This window comes from Cnephaeus nilssonii, assembly GCF_951640355.1.
Source record: "Cnephaeus nilssonii genome assembly, chromosome: X".
NCBI classification, from domain to species: Eukaryota; Metazoa; Chordata; class Mammalia; order Chiroptera; family Vespertilionidae; genus Cnephaeus; species Cnephaeus nilssonii.
In genome coordinates this window covers 125,994,797-126,011,590 of record NC_137071.1, presented here as the reverse complement: position 1 = coordinate 126,011,590, position 16,794 = coordinate 125,994,797, and the positions used below count along the sequence as shown (strand labels likewise).

At 41.6% G+C, this 16,794-nt stretch overlaps 1 protein-coding gene and 1 pseudogene across 2 annotated transcripts in view; both read right to left on the bottom strand.

Moving 5' to 3' along the window:
- The window catches only part of DGKK (diacylglycerol kinase kappa), a 144,026-nt gene that overhangs the window by 43,395 nt on the left and 83,837 nt on the right, over window positions 1-16,794 (bottom strand). Inside the window, exons 8-12 of the mRNA XM_079764664.1 lie at window positions 6,869-6,971; window positions 3,606-3,789; window positions 2,758-2,866; window positions 1,644-1,783; window positions 659-740 (exon numbers count right to left, since the gene is read on the bottom strand). Coding sequence (XP_079620790.1) covers window positions 659-740; window positions 1,644-1,783; window positions 2,758-2,866; window positions 3,606-3,789; window positions 6,869-6,971 — 618 coding nt within the window. The remainder of the gene's footprint in view (window positions 1-658; window positions 741-1,643; window positions 1,784-2,757; window positions 2,867-3,605; window positions 3,790-6,868; window positions 6,972-16,794) is intronic.
- Window positions 7,853-9,298, bottom strand: LOC307095477 (homeobox protein PKNOX1-like; annotated as a pseudogene). The gene has a single exon. The product of its transcript is annotated as a homeobox protein PKNOX1-like (transcript).

Below are 16,794 nucleotides of genomic sequence, written 5' to 3'. Positions count from 1 at the left end.
CCAGTTTCATTTTTAGTAGAACTTCCTGTATATGCCCTGGCCTCTATGCCTCAGCCATTATGAATGCATTTCAGTTGTGTGAATATTCTATGCTCTCTCTTGCCATTGGAACAACACACACTTGGAAGAGGCCTCCTCTTTCCCATTATCCTGGTTAACTCTGGTCCTTAAAATATCTTCTGAAATGGTAGTTATTTTGAGAAGCTTTCCCTGATTTCCCCCAGACTGGCTTAGGTACACCTGCTGGGTGTTACCACCCTTGCTACTTCTTTATATACTAACACTCATACTACTTAATAAATTTTTTCTACCACTGCAACTATTAGCTCTATGACAGGATGGACTGTCATTCTTCTTTAACAACTAGCATATAAAAACAGCTGCTAGAACAGTATCTCACACTTAGTAGTTAATTCATAAATATTTTCCATACCTATTTTGAGTGGATGAATAATTACTAGTAAATGGCTGAATGAATTATGCCCACAGTACCTATCACCATTTTTGGTAAATAGTTGCTGATTGACACGTCCCCAATTTTCAATGATCTCATTCTCATCAAGCTCATAGAAAATACAATAGCTTCTCTCTGGGTTTTGCCTATTATTCCACTGTGCAATAAAGATATTGGCCTGAAATACAGCTGGGTAGTAATTACCTCAAATCGGGGTATATTCATTTCAACTTGTCCTCTTAGCAATGGGGTTTGTCTGGGAGTCTCACGAATCATCACACTCCATCTGAAATGAAGTTCAAAGACAGACAGACAGACATTTAGGACTCTGTTTCATCACAGGCTGGTATCAGTGTTTCACATGTGAAAAAGAGATAAAAATGTTTATGTGTTGGGGAGAGATGTAGGGGATGCCCAAGCTATCTCAGGTCACCTGACCTCAAGATATACTACAAGGTAGGAGGGTCCCCATGGCTTCTCTAGGACAATGTGATGGAAGGAATTCCATCATAGGGTTCTCAGAAAGCAGTGCTTCGTAACCAGAGGTAAATATCAAGATCACCTGAAGTGCTTTTATAAAATACACATATCAGGCCCTATCCAAGACCCACTGAACAAGAATCTTTCTGATAGGTCCTAGCTTGGTATCTTGAGAAAGCACCCAAGATATCCTCATGGGAAATCATATATCAAATACTATGCCCCAGCACAGAAAGCCTTTCTTATCAGAAGATAAGATGGCAATACTCTATCTTCTGTAAAGCATAGACAGTTTAGGCTAATTGTGTATGAACTCTCATTTTTTAAGTTTCTTTGATAACTCAATGAAGGTGTATAATAGTTTCTATACTATTCTAGAATAGAATAGAGAGATGGACACTTCCCCAAGGAAAAAATGTGCTTACATAGCTATGCAATTTAAAGAAGGTTCACAGAACCCTTGAAATTTACCCATGGGGATGTTTATTTAGGATATTTTGAGTTGATGAGGGGCTTCAGTGATGTTTGAAGGATACATAGTAGGCCCTGCTTTCCTAATAGCCAAGTCCCCTACCTCCCAAACTCCCCCAAACTGAAGACATAAAGGCTCTAGAGGGGGATGAAAGCATTCCTGATTTAAATGATGTAACTGGAAATAACTAGTGTACAAGTAGAAAAGGCAAAATAGCCTGATCTTTAAGCCACTCACCTGTCTAGAATTCTCACACTGGCCTGTTCCACTCTGTTGAGGATGTTCAGAGGTGACTTGTTTTTGTTCCAGAACGCACCCCAGCCTAGGACACGGGCCAGATCATTGCCGGTTCCAAGCGGGATGACTGCCAGCTGACACTGCAAGAACAAAACCAGGTACCCTTTTCAGACAGAACTATGAAGAGTCACCCATAAAAGAACACAGAAGGCATTCTTTGGGAAAGATTGTGGTCTCAAAGCCAGGGGCAGTAAGGGATTTATGGTTCTGGGAATTATGTTAGGAAGATGTTTGAAATTGAGTGAAATTTTCCCAAAGGGGTTGAGCCCCACTCTTGGCCATACAGAGCCTACCCAGTAAAGGGAAAAGTTGACGGAATATGCTAATATGTATAGCTATGTTTATAAAAGAAAAATATAGTCACAGATTTCTATTTAGGCTGGGCCAAAGACATAAGGTGTCTTGAGAGACAAAGCTACTGGATTCAGAAGAGCAGAGTGTTGCTTAGGGAAAAGGGGGGAGAGGTAGAGGAAAGTTTCTGCTACTCTTGAGACTCAAGGAAGGAAATCAATTGCCTCAGCAGGTGGAGGAAATTAGGGGCTGAACGTTGCCTGAGGCCACTTTTGTTTGTTCTCCTCCCCTTCAAATCTTCACTTTGGGTCTTGGAAAATAGAGCACTGCTCATTTTTTTCCTGTTAACTTCCTCATTTCTCTATCCACAGATAGACAACCAGAAAATGGTCTAGATCCGTGGTCGGCAAACTGCGGCTCTTTGGCCCCTTGAGTGTGGCTCTTCCACAAAATACCACGGCCTGGGTGAGTCTATTTTGAAGAAGTGGCATTAGAAGAAGTTTAAGTTTAAAAAATTTGGCTCTCAAAAGAAATTTCCATCGTTGTACTGATGATATTTGGCTCTGTGACTAATGAGTTTGCCGACCACTGGTCTAGGTGAGCAGGCTTAGATTGGAAATCTACCAGTCAGGTTAAGTATCAAACCAATGGGAAACATGTATTTTACAGACAGGGAGAGTGAAGACTAGGGACTTTTTGGGATGAGAAGCTTCACACTCCAGTCTTCCTAGCAATGGGTAAACTGAGTCAGCTAGGGACTCACCCTTTCATGCAATCCTAAGGCATCAATCAGAGATAAGACCCAGCTGACACTGCCATCTCCACCACAAACCACAATGCGAAAGCGAACAAAGTTCTTGAACATGGACAGCCTGGAAGAAAAAGGAGAAAAGGGAAACATTTAATGGACTGCTGGGTTTTACAACTCTTTCCTACAATGTTTCCTACAAAGGGCCCAAGGACTGTTCCTTCTTTACCCTGCTAACAAGCTACATCTTTCTTTCCCTTAGCCCCTATCTCTCTGCTTTCCTAAAATTATAGGCAATGCTCCCATAGGCAGTCCTGGAAATCAGGCCTTGCCTTAGCCCATACTAATCCTATGCCAAACCTTGCTCTGGAAGCTACTAGTTACCTAGCTAAATCTACCTGCTGAGGTCCAGGAAGAGTGTCTCACATGGTGGCCAATGGGCTCACAGAAGCCAGGGCTGAAAAGCCAGATAGTCCTCAAATAAAAGAGGCCTGTAGTAGAGATATAACTATTTGGCCCCATTGGGGAGGAGGGGGGGAATGAATGATAGGAAATATTGACAGCAATATCTATTTGCCTCCTTTGAGGTAAGGAGACAGTTTTACTTCTTTTTAACCAGAAAAGGTGGAGCAAATCTGAGAGCAGGATATGGGCTTGAAAGGATTTCTGGGAGAGGGCTGAAAGTCCTCCAAAATACCAGTCAACCCCAAATACTCAGGAATTATGTGTCTGTGTCCTGACTTCAGAAAATAGGTATTTCCTGCCCAGATACTAGAACTAATTCCAGGAAGCCTATCCTAGTCTAGAATGTATAAAAGGCAAAGCCTTCTATATACCCACTATATCCCTTATGCCATGCTTACCCGGCTTCAGGTCCACCCTTCGACAGGTCAAACACTTGAGATGGGTTAAGGTATTGCTTAAATTTTCTGAGGAAGATGACTCCTTGATGATCGCCACTTTTAGAGTTGATGAAGATGAGAAGGGGACATGAACAGGCTGATGACCAATCAAGATTCCAGAAGTCTGAAGATACTGCTAATTGGCCTGATACAAAGAGAAAAAGAAGGAAAAAAAGAACAAGGTCATTGAGATGGAAACAAGATATAACTTAATATTAAATTTTGCAAACACTTTTTTAAAAAAGTTTTCTTGAGGTACAATGAATATACAAAGAACTGAACATATTTAATGTATACAATTTAATGAGTTTAGACATAAGCAAACACCCATGATACCATCATCATAATCAAGCTAATAGACATTTCCAATATCTCCCAGAGTTTCCTTCTATCCTAGATTCTGAGATAGAGGAACAGAGGGGAAATCGATACAAAACCCAAGGGGCTTTTCCAACTGTTGCCCTGCAGCTGACATTTTGTGAGCAACTACTACATTCTAATAAGCATGCTGGATATTGCTGGAGTATAGCCCCTGCTCTTAAGCTGAGGAGACAGGTTCATACACAAGAGTATGTTGGAATATAAGGAATAAAAAATTGGTGCCACAACCAAGAATTAATAAAATGCTGAGGAGAAACTGAGAAGGAAAAGGTTGAGAGCTGAGAAGGAGGATCAGCACATCAACTAGTCCACTCTCTGCCTGGGGTCTGCCTTGGTTCTCATAGTGAGAAGATACCAGGTCAGGAAAGAGAGGAGGAAAGGCTGCCTTTTATCCACAAACAAATGATTGAACATTTCAATGTGGGGTGAAGCAGGGAGCTTTAGTGACTCCCCTTGGGCTCGGATAGAGCACTCCAAGCTGTCACACCAACTTTGAGTGGGGAAAAGACTATAGGGAAATTATCTGAACAAGAGAGAAGCTTCCAACACTGAAGTTCTCCATAGAGAAGTATCATTACAGCACTCCAAACTGCCAAAGCCTGCCAGCTCCTTATGAGTCTTAGAGCCTATTGGCAGGGGAATAGGCACTGAGCAATGCCCCCCCCTAGGAGATGGTAGACAAATAGTAAGCCTCCAAACCTCTGAGCTTGTGGCTTTCTAGGGATACCTCAGCAAAAATAAATGCAAAGGGAAAAAAGCATGTGGCTCGGTCCTGATTGGTTTGGGCTGGGGGGTGGGTTGAGATGTCCCATTTATTGTAATCTGTGTGAAAGGGAGCTTGAAGAAAAAGTGCTGACTTGAGAAGATTGCATGGCTGTTTTGCCTGGAAAAATCTAAAGCAGTCTTCCTCTGTGGGCCAATGTCTAAGCCAGCTAGCCAGTCATGCACCAAATTTTCAGGGCTTTCCAGGATTCAGCTAAGGGGCATCTGCTATATCCTTTCAGAAGTATAGCTTTGAAGTAGTTACTCTCCCTGAACATGTTATCCAAAAGTAGTACCCTTTTCAACATTTTTTAAACAAAAGGTAATATGTTAACACAATAGTAGTTAAAACATTAATTCATTTATCTAAAAAATATGTATTGCGGGCATTCTCTGTGCTCGTCCTTGTTATATTATGAGAATACAGTGGTAGACAAGATAGCAACAATTTCTGATCTAGTGGAACTTGTATTTTAATGGAGGTAGACAGAGCATAACACAGAAATATTAAAAATAATGTGATATGAAGAAAACTAAGTAGGAAAAGGGAACGGAGACTGGAGGGGGTGTTATTTTAGACAGGTGGTCAGGGACAGCTTTCCTGTGGAGGTGACATATGAGATGGGACTTGCATAAAGTGAAGAAGTGAGCAATGCAGATATCTGGATGAAGATTTTTTTTTTGGTGGGTGGGGATGAAAAATAAGTGCTAAGACCCAGAAAAGAGAGACTGTGTGAAATCATAAAAATCTTAGAAGAATCCACAAGCAGCAAAACATCAGACATATGTCGTAGCAATAGCTTTACCGATATAGCTCCTAGGGCAATGGAGACTAAGGAGAAAATAAACAAATGGGACTACATCAAAATAAAAAGCTTCTGCATAGCAAAAGAAACCATCAACAAAACAACAGGAAAGCCCACTGCATAGGAGAACATATTTGCCAATGTTATATCTGATAAGGGCCTAATCTCCAACATTTACAGGGAACTCATACAACTTAACAAAAGGAAGATAAACAATCCAATAAAAAATGGGCACTTATTGAAAGGACATACAGAAAGCCAAGAGACATGAAAACATGCTGAAAGTCACTAATCATCTGAGAGATGCAAATCAAAACGACAATGCGGTACCATCTCACACCTGTAAGAATGGCTACCATCAACAAATCAACAAACACAAAGTGCTGGCGAGGATGTGGAGAAAAAGGAACCCTAGTGCACTGCTGGTGGGAATGCAGACTGGTGCAGCCACTGTGGAAAACAGTATGGCGCTTCCTCAAAAAATTAAAAATAGAACTTCGCCCAGTAATCCCACTTCTAGGAATATATCCCAAGAAAACAGAAACACTGGCAACCCCATTTAGCATTTACCTCAGAGTTAGGAACATCTGCATTTGAGCAAGGCCAAGTTTGTCCAGAGAATCTTGTGAACAATTTGATTAAAATTGGGTGGCAATGTAGATTGAAATGTAGCAATGTCAGGCAGATTCATAACCAGGTAAATGCTTATGTCCACAAGATTGCTTTTGTATAGGCTGATGTTAACTTTAAGGGAATGTCCTGTATTATTCAACAATTTTAATCAATTCAAATGAAAACATAGAAGGCTAGCTTGTCAACTTTGAAGTACCCAGATGGGCAGATGCATCAACAAGACAAAAAAAGGGTAAATTTTAAGCTTGACCTTTAGGCTTGAGGACATACACTGCAGCAGAACAAGACAATAGAAATTTAGCTTAGCAGCATCAAGTGTGAAGAGGGATTAAGGGACTTAGTTGACTTTAAGCTCCAGATGAGCCAACAGTCTGAAAGAGCCTTTCCAATTCTGATCATTCAGAAACAATTGTGACAGAGACTACAGAGAATATGCCCACATACATATACACCATAAATATCAACATTCACCATCCCAAAGGTCTAAAGAGAAATGAATTATCTCTACACATATGCACATTCCTACTCCTCAGAAATATTTAACTGGCTAAGGAGAATAATTTAATTGCAGTCCTTTTCTCCAATCTTTTCACCTTCCCTTCCTCCCCAGTGTATTTCTGAGATTAAAGTTTAGCTACTCACCATTTCCTTTAGGGTCGCTTAAGGCGGTTGGAGGAATGATTGATTTTCGGAAACGGCCAAACCAACATTCCTTGGAAAACCGCCTTCTACAGTCATCATGCACCTGAAATGACAAGAAAGAAATAACATTGATCAGTCTTGAGTTCCCATTCTAAGATTTGAGCACACAGTTTTCAAATCTCCCTTTCTGAGATTAAGTGCCATACACATACCCCTGACTCAACCTGGACACCCTCGCTCTACCTGGAGCCTGAACTATCCCTGAGTGTGGCCTCTGAACTCAGTTTCTTTCAAAGGTGGCTTTCAGCAGATACCCATCATAGGCACTGAGAGGACACCAGTCTTAAGGTACAAACATAGTGGACTATAAAATGGGGAATTTACCTGCAGCATGAGAGTGTTAATCCTAATAATATGCTATTACACTTTAATCCTTACAACAACTGTGTGTGGTAGAGAAGACATTAAGTTCATTTTAGAAATGAAGATACCAAAGCTGATAGCAGTAAAGGATTTTGCTTAAGGTCAAACAGCTTGGAAGTGACAGAGCTGAGACTCTGATGTCTTCCACACTAGTGGCCATTTTTCTGAAATTTATGACATCTTCAAGCACCACTTCCTGGACAATTATACCATTTTTAGAGGACATGAACCTTGACTAATTATGCAAAAACAATGAAAAGACAACCAGAGGATACAAGAATCTTCTTTTTTTATTTGAGATTATAATTGACAAACAACATTATATTAGTTTCAGGTATACAACATAATGATTTTATATTTTTATATATTGCAAAGTGATCACCACAATAAGTCTAGTTAACATCTGTCATGTTACATAGTCACAAATTTTTTTTCTTGTGATGATAATTTTTAAGATTTACTCTTTTGGCAACTTTCAAATGTACAATACAGTATTATTAATTATAGTCACCATGGTGTACATTAATTACATTAATTAATTACATTATTTATTTACATTATTTACTCGTCCTCACTCTGCTCCGCCATCATGACCTGCTGCATGGCCAGGGTGGCGCCGTCTGAGGACAGAGACTGGAGGCTGTCCACGTCCATGCTCATGGGCATGGTGATCGTCACAACAGCTCCTTCTGACATGGCGAGCCCATTGGGTGGTGGCTGTTTGGCTCCGAATGCAATGGAGTCTGGCCAAAACCTCTGAACTGGTCTGTTCTGAGCAGTTTTCTTCTTTGTTTTTGGAATTTCTGAACAACTAGAATCAAACATCGGCTGAAGAATTCATCTTCTAGCATTGATGAACCAGTTGTTAACTTGGAGTAGTGTCAACTTTGTCTGATCAGCAATCTGTTTTTTCTCATCTTCTGTTGGGTAGGGATGCCCTAATTGCTGAAAGAGCCAGGACCGCATCACACTGGTGGCATGTTTTGGCAGAACTCCCCTCTTGTTCTTGGATGAGCCATTGTCTTGATGCAAGATGCTCAAATCTTGGTTTAACTGTAACTGAAGCTGGGAGTTCTGGATTCTGATTGTCCCAGGTTGACAACACCTGTGTCACCACTTGACCTTGAGGAGTGACGACTGTAACAGGCTGATAAACTGTACCACCTGCCACTGTTGCCATAGTTACATTTCCCTGTTGCAGCACGGATGCAGGCACCACAATTCCTTGGGTGCTGAGAGTGCCTGTGATGGCACTTTGAATCTGCTGGGATTGGACAGTAGAGTACCGGCTTCCAGGTTCTCCACTTAAGAGAGTTTCACTGTTCATTTTCGTTTTTAGACAAGCAATATATCGACTGCAGAAATCTTTTCAGAGTTCATTAACCTTTTCCAGCTCAAGAAGATGAATACGTAAAACCTGGATTGCTTTGACCATTAAATTGTCAGTTTCTGGATCTTCACAAAAGAAGGGTTTTCCTTCCTTCTCTTGCTTCCTTACAAAATTTTCAATGTCCACATCAAAACTGGCAGAAGTTGTACCTTCTGAGCCCTGCGTGGATTGCTCACATTTTTCAAACAACAAAGCTAATAATGGAAACAGTGGGTGCCTATAAATGGCCTGCTTGTCTGCATCCATCGGTGTCTGGGACCCCACAGGGGGAGGGCTCACTCCTTCCACAACAGGTTCAGAGCAGTTGGGATCTTGCTCCATTTTTAACTCTGTAACTACTTGTATTTGTTGCCCATCTTGATAACTGTCTATGCTTAATGTCTGTGTAGCCATCATGGTTAATAAGTTTATTATAAGACATCAAATCATCTTGAGTCAAAAGCAAATGGTATCTGAGCAACTAGCAGAGCAGAGATGCATGTCCCAGTAAAGAGCAGATGTTGAGGAACAGGTTCTATGGCCTGGGTGCCAATCTTCATCACACTGACAAGAAGCTGCAGCAATCAGGACCCGCAGTACCGCGCCCGCATCCAACCGTCACGCCAACATTAGGCCACGTGACACAGCCTCGCTCAATGGGGAGGGTTCCCTTTTCAACACATACTGGCTAATACTTGTTTTTACTTGTCTTTTTGATAATAGACATTCTAACAGGATGAGGTGATATCTCATTGTGATTTTTATTTGCATTTCACTGATATTTATGAGGTTGAGCATCTTTATATGTGTCTGTTGGCCATCTGTATGTTTTTTTAGGTGAAAAAAATGTCTATTCAGATCCTTAGCCCATTTTTTTTCTTTTAAAATATATTTTTATTGATTTCAGAGAGGAAGGGAGAGGGAGAGAGAGATAGAAACATCAATGATGAGAGAAAATAATTGATTGGCTGCCTCCTGCATGCCCCCTCTGAGAATCGAGCCCACAACCCAGGCATGTGCCCACGACTGGAATGGAACTCTTCAGTCCACAGGCAAATGCTCTATCTATTGAGCCAAACTGGCTAGGGCATCTGAGCCCATTTTTAATGGGATGTATTGAGTTGTATGAGTTTTTTATATATTTTGGATATTAACTCCTTATTAAATATATAATTTTCAAATATTCTCCCATTCAGTAGGTTGCCTTTTGATTTTGTAGATGGTTTCTTTGCAGTGTAGAAGCTTTTTAGTTTGATGTAGCCCCATTTGTTTATTTTTGCTTTATTTACCTTTGCTTTTATTGTCAAATCCAAAAAATCATCACCAAGACCGATGTCAAGGAGCTTACTGCTTATGTTTTCTTCTAGGAGTTGCTTATATTTTCTTTTTTTTCCCCATTTTTTTTATTAAGGTATTATATGTGTACATATCTTACCATTGCCCCCCCACCCCACTCCCATATATGCCCTCACCCCCCAGAGTTTTGCATCCATTGGTTATGCTTATATGCATGCATACAAGTCCTTTGATTGATCTCTTATCTCCCCCACCTCTCCCTAACCTTCCCCCTGTAATTTGACAGTCTGTTTGATGCTTTACTGTCTCTGTATCTATCTTTTAGTTGCTTATATTTTCTTCTAGGAGTTTCATGTCTTATTTTCATGTCTTTAATCCATTTTTTTAAAAAAAGCTTTATTGTTGAAAGTATTACATAGGTCCTCCTTCCCCCCACCCTTAACCTCTTCCAGCCCACTCCCATCCTCCCTCTCTCCCCCAGACCCTCACCACCCCATTCTCCATGTCCACGGGTTATGCATAGATACATACAAGTTCATTGGTTGATTTCTTCCCACCCACTCTCCCCTGCCTTCCCTCTGAGGTTCAACAGTCCGTTCATATTACTATGACTCTGGGTCTCTTTTTGGTCATAAGTTTATTTGGTTCATTAGATTACACATATGAGTGAGATCATGTGATACTTATCTTTCTCTGACTGGCTTATTTCGCTCAACATAATACTCTTTAGGTCCCTCCATGCTGTTGCAAATAGTAGGAGTTCTTTCTGTTTTACAGCAGCATAGTATTCCATGTGTAGATGTACCATAGTTTCCTAATCCACTCATCTGCTGATGGGCACTTAGGGTGTTTCCAAGTCTTAGCTGTTGTAAATGGCGCTGCTATGAACATAGGGGTGCATATATCCTTTCTGATTGGTGTTTCTGGTTTCTTGGGATATAGTCCTAGAAGTGGGATTACTGAGTCAAATGGGAGTTTCATTTTTAACTTTTTGAGGAAACTCCACAATGTTTTCCACAGTGGCTGCACCAGTCTGCATTCCCACCAGCAGTGCACGAGGGTTCCTTTTTCTTCACATCCTCGCTAGCACTTCTCCTTTGTTGATCTGTTGATGATAGCCATTCTGACAGGAGTGAGGTGGTATCTTATTGTCGTTTTGATTTGCATCTCTTGGATGATTAGTGACTTTGAGCATGTTTTAATATGTCTCTTGGCCTTCCTTAAGTCTTGTTTTAAAAGTATCTATTTAGGGCCATTGCCCATTTTTTGATTGGGTTGTTTGTCTTCCTTTTGTTAAGTTGTATGAGTTCCCTGTAGGAGATAACATTGGCAAATATGTTCTCCCATGCAGCAGGCTTTCCTGTTGTTTTGTTTATGGTTTCTTTTGCTGTGCAGAAGCTTTTTATTTTTATGTAGTCCCATTTGTTTATTTTCTCCTTAGTTTCCATTGCCCTAGGAGCTGTGTCAGTAAAGATATTGCTATGACATATGTCTGCTATTTTGCTGCCTATTGCTTCTTCTAAGATTTTTATGGTTTCTCATCTTATGTTTAAGTCCTTTATCCATTTGGATTTTATTTTTGTGTACGGTGTAGGTTGGTGGTCTAGTTTCATTTTTTTTGCATGTATCTGTCCAATTTTTCCAATACCATTTATTGAAGAAACTGTCTTGATTCCATTGTATGCTTTTCCTCCATTGTCAAATATTAATTGAGCATAATGGCTTGGGTCAATTTCTGGGTTCTCTGTTCTGTTTCATTGGTCTATATATCTGTTCTTGTGCCAGTAATAGGGAGTTTTGAGAACAGAGGCTTTATAGTATAGCTTGATATCTATCTGGTATTGTGATCCCTCCAACTTAGTTCTTCTTTCTCAGGATTGCTGCAGATATTTGGGGCCTTTTTTTATTCCATATGATTTTTTGGAGAGTTTGTTCTAAGTCTGTGAAATATGCCATTGGTATTTTAATGGGGATTGCATTGACTATAGATTGCTTTGGGTAGTATGGACATTTTAATGATGTTGATTCTACCAATCCATGAACATGGTATATACTTCCATTTGTTTGTCTTCCTCTAGCTCTTTTGTCAGCATCCTGTAATTTTCTGAGTACAGGTCCTTTATCTCCTTGGTTAAATTTTTTCCTAGGTATCTTAATTTTTTTCTTGCAATGGTAAATGGGATTGCTTTTTAAATTTCTCTTTCTGAGAGTTCATTATTGGTGTATAAAAATGCCATAGATTTCTGGGTGTTAATTTTGTATCCTGCTATATTGCCAAATTTATTTATTAATTCTAGTATTTTTTTAAGGAGTCTTTAGGGTTTTCTACGTACAATATCATGTCATATGCAAATAATGACAATTTTACTTCTTTTCCAATTTGGATGCCTTTTATTTCTTTTTCTTGTCTGATTGTTATGGCTAGCACTTCCAGTACTATGTCAGACAGGAGTGGTGAAATTGGGCATCTCTGTCTTGTTCCTGTTCCTAGGGGAAATGGATTTATTTTTTGCCCATTGAGTATGATGTTGGCTGTAGGTTTGTCATATAAGGCTTTTATTATGTTGAGGTATGATCCCTCTATTCCCACTTTGCTGAGAGTTTTTTATCAAGAAATGGTATTGAATTTTTGTCAAATGCCTTTTCTGCATCAGTTTATATGATTATGTGATTTTTGTCTCTCATTTTTTATGTCATGTATCACGTTTATTGATTTGTGGATATTGTACCAGCCTTGCATCCCTGGAATAAATCCCACTTGGCCATGGTGTATGATCTTTGTAATGTAATGTATTTCTGGATCCTATTTGCTAGAATTATGTTGAGGATTTTACCATCTATGTTCATCTGGGATATTGGCCTGTATTTCTCTTTTTTTGTAGTGTCTTTTTAAAAAATATATTTGTATTGATTTCAGAGAGGAAGGGAGAAGGTGAGAGAGAGAGAAACATCAGTATGAGAGAAAGTCACTGATTGGTTGCCTCCTGCACATCCCATAATGGGGATTGAGCCTGCAACCGGGCATGTGCCCTTGACTGGAATCAAACCCGGGACCCTTCAGTCCGCAGGCCGATGCTCTATCCACTGAGCCAAACCGGCTAGGGCTCTTTGTAGTGTCTTTATCTGGTTTTGGAATTAGGATAATGCTGGCCTTATAAAAACAGCTTAGAAGTGTTCCTTCCACTTTGATTTTTTCTAATAGTTTGAGGAGGATAACTTAGTTGCTCATTGAAGGTTTGGTGAAACTCCCCTGTGAAGCTGTTCAGACCAGGCCTTTTGTTTGCTGGGAGTTTTTTTCTTACTGCTTCTATTTCATCAGTTGTTATTGGCCTATCCAGGTTTTCTGATTTTCCTGATTCAGTTTTGGAAATTTTTATTTTTTTCTAGGAATTTTTCCATTTCATCCACATTGTCCAGCTTATTGGCATATAGTTGTTCATAGTGTTTGTGTTTTCTTAAAATTTTAAAATTTATTTCAGAGAGAAAGGGAAAGGGAGAGAGAGAGATAGAAACATCAATGATGAGAGACATTCATTGATCAGCTGCCTCCTGCATGCCCTCTCAATGGGGACTGAGCTATAACCATGCATGTGCCCTTGACTGGAATCGAACCTGGGCCCTTCAGTCCATAGGCTGACGCTCTATCCACTGAGCCAAACCAGCTAGAGCCATCATATTTTCTTACAATCCTTTGTATTTCTGTGGTGTCAGTGGTTTCTTCGCTTTCATTTCTGATTTTATTTATTTGGGTCCTCTCTCTTTGTTTCTTGATGAATCTGACTAATGGTTCATCAAATTTGTTTAACCTTTAAAAGAACTAGTTCTTGGTTTCATTGACTTTTTGTATCATATTTTAGGCTCTATGTCATTTATTTCTGCTCTCATCTTTATTATTTCCTTCCTTCTACTTACTCTGGGCTTTTCTTGTTATCTATCTAATTCTTTTATTTGTAGGATTAAATAGTTAGTGATTATTATTATTATTATTTTTTTTTTGTGGTCGGCCAGTAGTGCAATGAATTTCCCTCTCAGGATTGCTTTGGCTATATCCCAGAAATTTGGGGCTGTTGTTGGTTAATTTTCATGAACTTTTAAAATTTATTTCTTGACCTCATTGGTAACCCATTCATTGCTTAATAACATGATATTTGGCCTCCATGTGTTTGAATGTTTTTTAGTGTGTTTACTGTAGTTGATTTATAATTTCATTTCATTGTTTTCTGATTTCAATATTGATATGATTTCAATCTTCTTAAACTTGTATAGACTTTTTTGTGTTCTAACATGTTGTCTATCTTTGAAAATGTCCCATGTGTTCTTGAGAAGAATGTACATTCTGCAGCTTTGAGGTGAAATATTCTATAAATGACAACTAAATCCATCTGATCCAGTGTGTCATTTATAGTTTCCTTGTTATACTTTTTTTTTTATTTCAGATTTTCAGTTTTGTTACTGGGGAGCTTTTTAAAAAACTTTATTGTTGAGATTATTACAGATCCCTCTTTTTATCCTCCACAGCCCCACTCCACCAGGGTCCTGCTTCACCCCAGGCCTTCACCACCCTATTGTCTGTGTCAATAGGTAATGCATATCTTACCTTATAAAACAGTAATATGCAAATTGACCGCACCTTCGCTACACCCAAGCCACGCCCACCAGCCAATCAGGGCGAGTATGCAAATTACCCAACAAAGATGGCGGCGGGGGCGGAGCGCGGCGCGGCGGGGGCGGAGCGCGGCGCGGCGGGGGCGGAGCGTGGCGGGGGCGGAGCGCGGCGGGGCGGGGCGGAGCGCGGCGGAGCGCGGCGCGGCGGGGGCGGAGCGTGGCTGGGGCCATTGAGAGGCACGGATCTGCTGCCACTGAGGGGGGCTACCCTGCTGTTGAGAGGCGCAGGGGGCGCCCCCTGCGCCTCTCAACAGCAGGGTAGCCCCCCTCAGCGGCCGCAAACCATCAAAAGTGGGGGAGCTGGGTGCCTGTCTGCTCCGGCACCAGCGGACAGGCACCCAGATCCACCGCGAAAAGCGAAAGCGTGTATGGGACCCTACACGTGCATGATTCAATCATGCACTGGGCCTCTAGTCCTATCTAATAATAGACAAATATGCAAATTGACCATACCTCCGACACACCTACAAGCCACGCCCACAAGCCACACCCACCATCCAATCAGAGCTACTATGCAAATTAACCCAAACCAAGATAGCTACAGCCACAGAGAGCAAGGTTTCCTAGGTAACAGAGGAAGCCAAGCTTTCTGCCAGCCGTTGCAGGCCTAAGTCTCCACTCAAGCTACAAAGTTTCAATTATAGAAGGTAAACAAATTCAAACAAATGGCGGCAGAATGGAGCTTGAGAGAGCAGGCCAGGGTTGCCGTCGGCAACAGGGGAAGCAAAGCTTTCCACACACCCTGGCCAGGCCCACCCACTTAAGGCAACAAAGTTTCAATTATAACCCCAACACAAATGGCTGCGGGCCTCGGAGGGAGCCCCAGGCTTGGCTCTGCTCCAGGCTACAAAGTTTCAATTGTAGAAGGAAAATAAATTCCAGATACCAGGGCCTCCGCTTGCATTGCCAGGGGGCATGGCCCGCCTGCAAACCACCACAGGCCCCTCGCTCAGGCCGCCCCATGCCCCATGGGAACCCCCACCTGATCCGGGACACCCTTCAGGACAAACCAGCTGGCCCCCACCCCTGTACCAGGCCTCTATCCTATCTAATAAAAGAGTACTATGCAGATTGATCATCACTGCAACACACAATATAGCTGCCCCCATGTGTTCAAAGATCCTGCCCCCATGTGGACACAGGATGGCCACCACAAGATGGCCAGCAGGAGAGGGCAGTTGGGAGGCACCTGGCCTGCAAGGGAGGGCAGTTGAGAGGGACCAAGACTGCAGGGGAGGACAGTTGGAGGTGATCAACCCTGCAGGAGAGGGCAGTTAGGGGTGACCAGGCTGGCAGAGGAGGGAAGTTGGGGGCAAACAGGCTGGCAGCAGAGTGGTTAGGGGGTGATCAGGCTGGCAGGCAGAAGCGGTTAGGGGCAATCAGGAAGGCAGGCAGGCAAGCAGTTGGGAGCCAGCAGTCCTGGATTGTGAGAGGGATGTCCGACTGCCCGTTTAGGCCCGATCCCTGGGACATCCCTTGAGGGGACCCAGATTGGAGAGGGTACAGGCTGGGCTGAGGGACAACCCCCCTCCGTGCATGAATTTCGTGCACCGGGCCTCTAGTATACATATAAGATCTTTGTTTAATCTCTTCCCTCCTCCCCATTCCCCCTTCCCTCTGAGAATTGTCATTCTGTTCCATTTCCATGCCTTTGATTCGATTTTATTCATCAGTTTATTTTCATTAGATTTCTTATTCCTTTATTTAGATTTTTAGATTTAATTGTTGATAGGTCTGTATATGTTGCTATTTTGTTGTTCATATTTTTTATCTTTTTCTTCTTCTTCCTCTTCTTAAAGAATACCCTTCAACATTTCATATTAGGAAACGAAAAGAAAGATTTGTTTGGTAATTATGTTACTGCAAAAAAATTACATGTCAAAATACTCTATATATAATAGCCTATCTAATAAAGAGGGAATATGCAAATTGACCGTCACTCCACCACAAATATGGTGGCGCTCACAGCGGAGGCGGAGGCGGTGGTTTCCGTAACACAAGACGGCGGTGCCCACAGCGGAGGTGGGGTTTCCGTAACACAAGATGGCTGCACCCACAGCAGAGGCCGAGTTCCCCTAATAAGCCTTAAAGAGCAATCAGCAGGGACCTGAGGTTGCGCCCCCCGTCCGCCCTCATGGGGCTTGACAGGGGACCTCGGGCTGTGCCCTACACC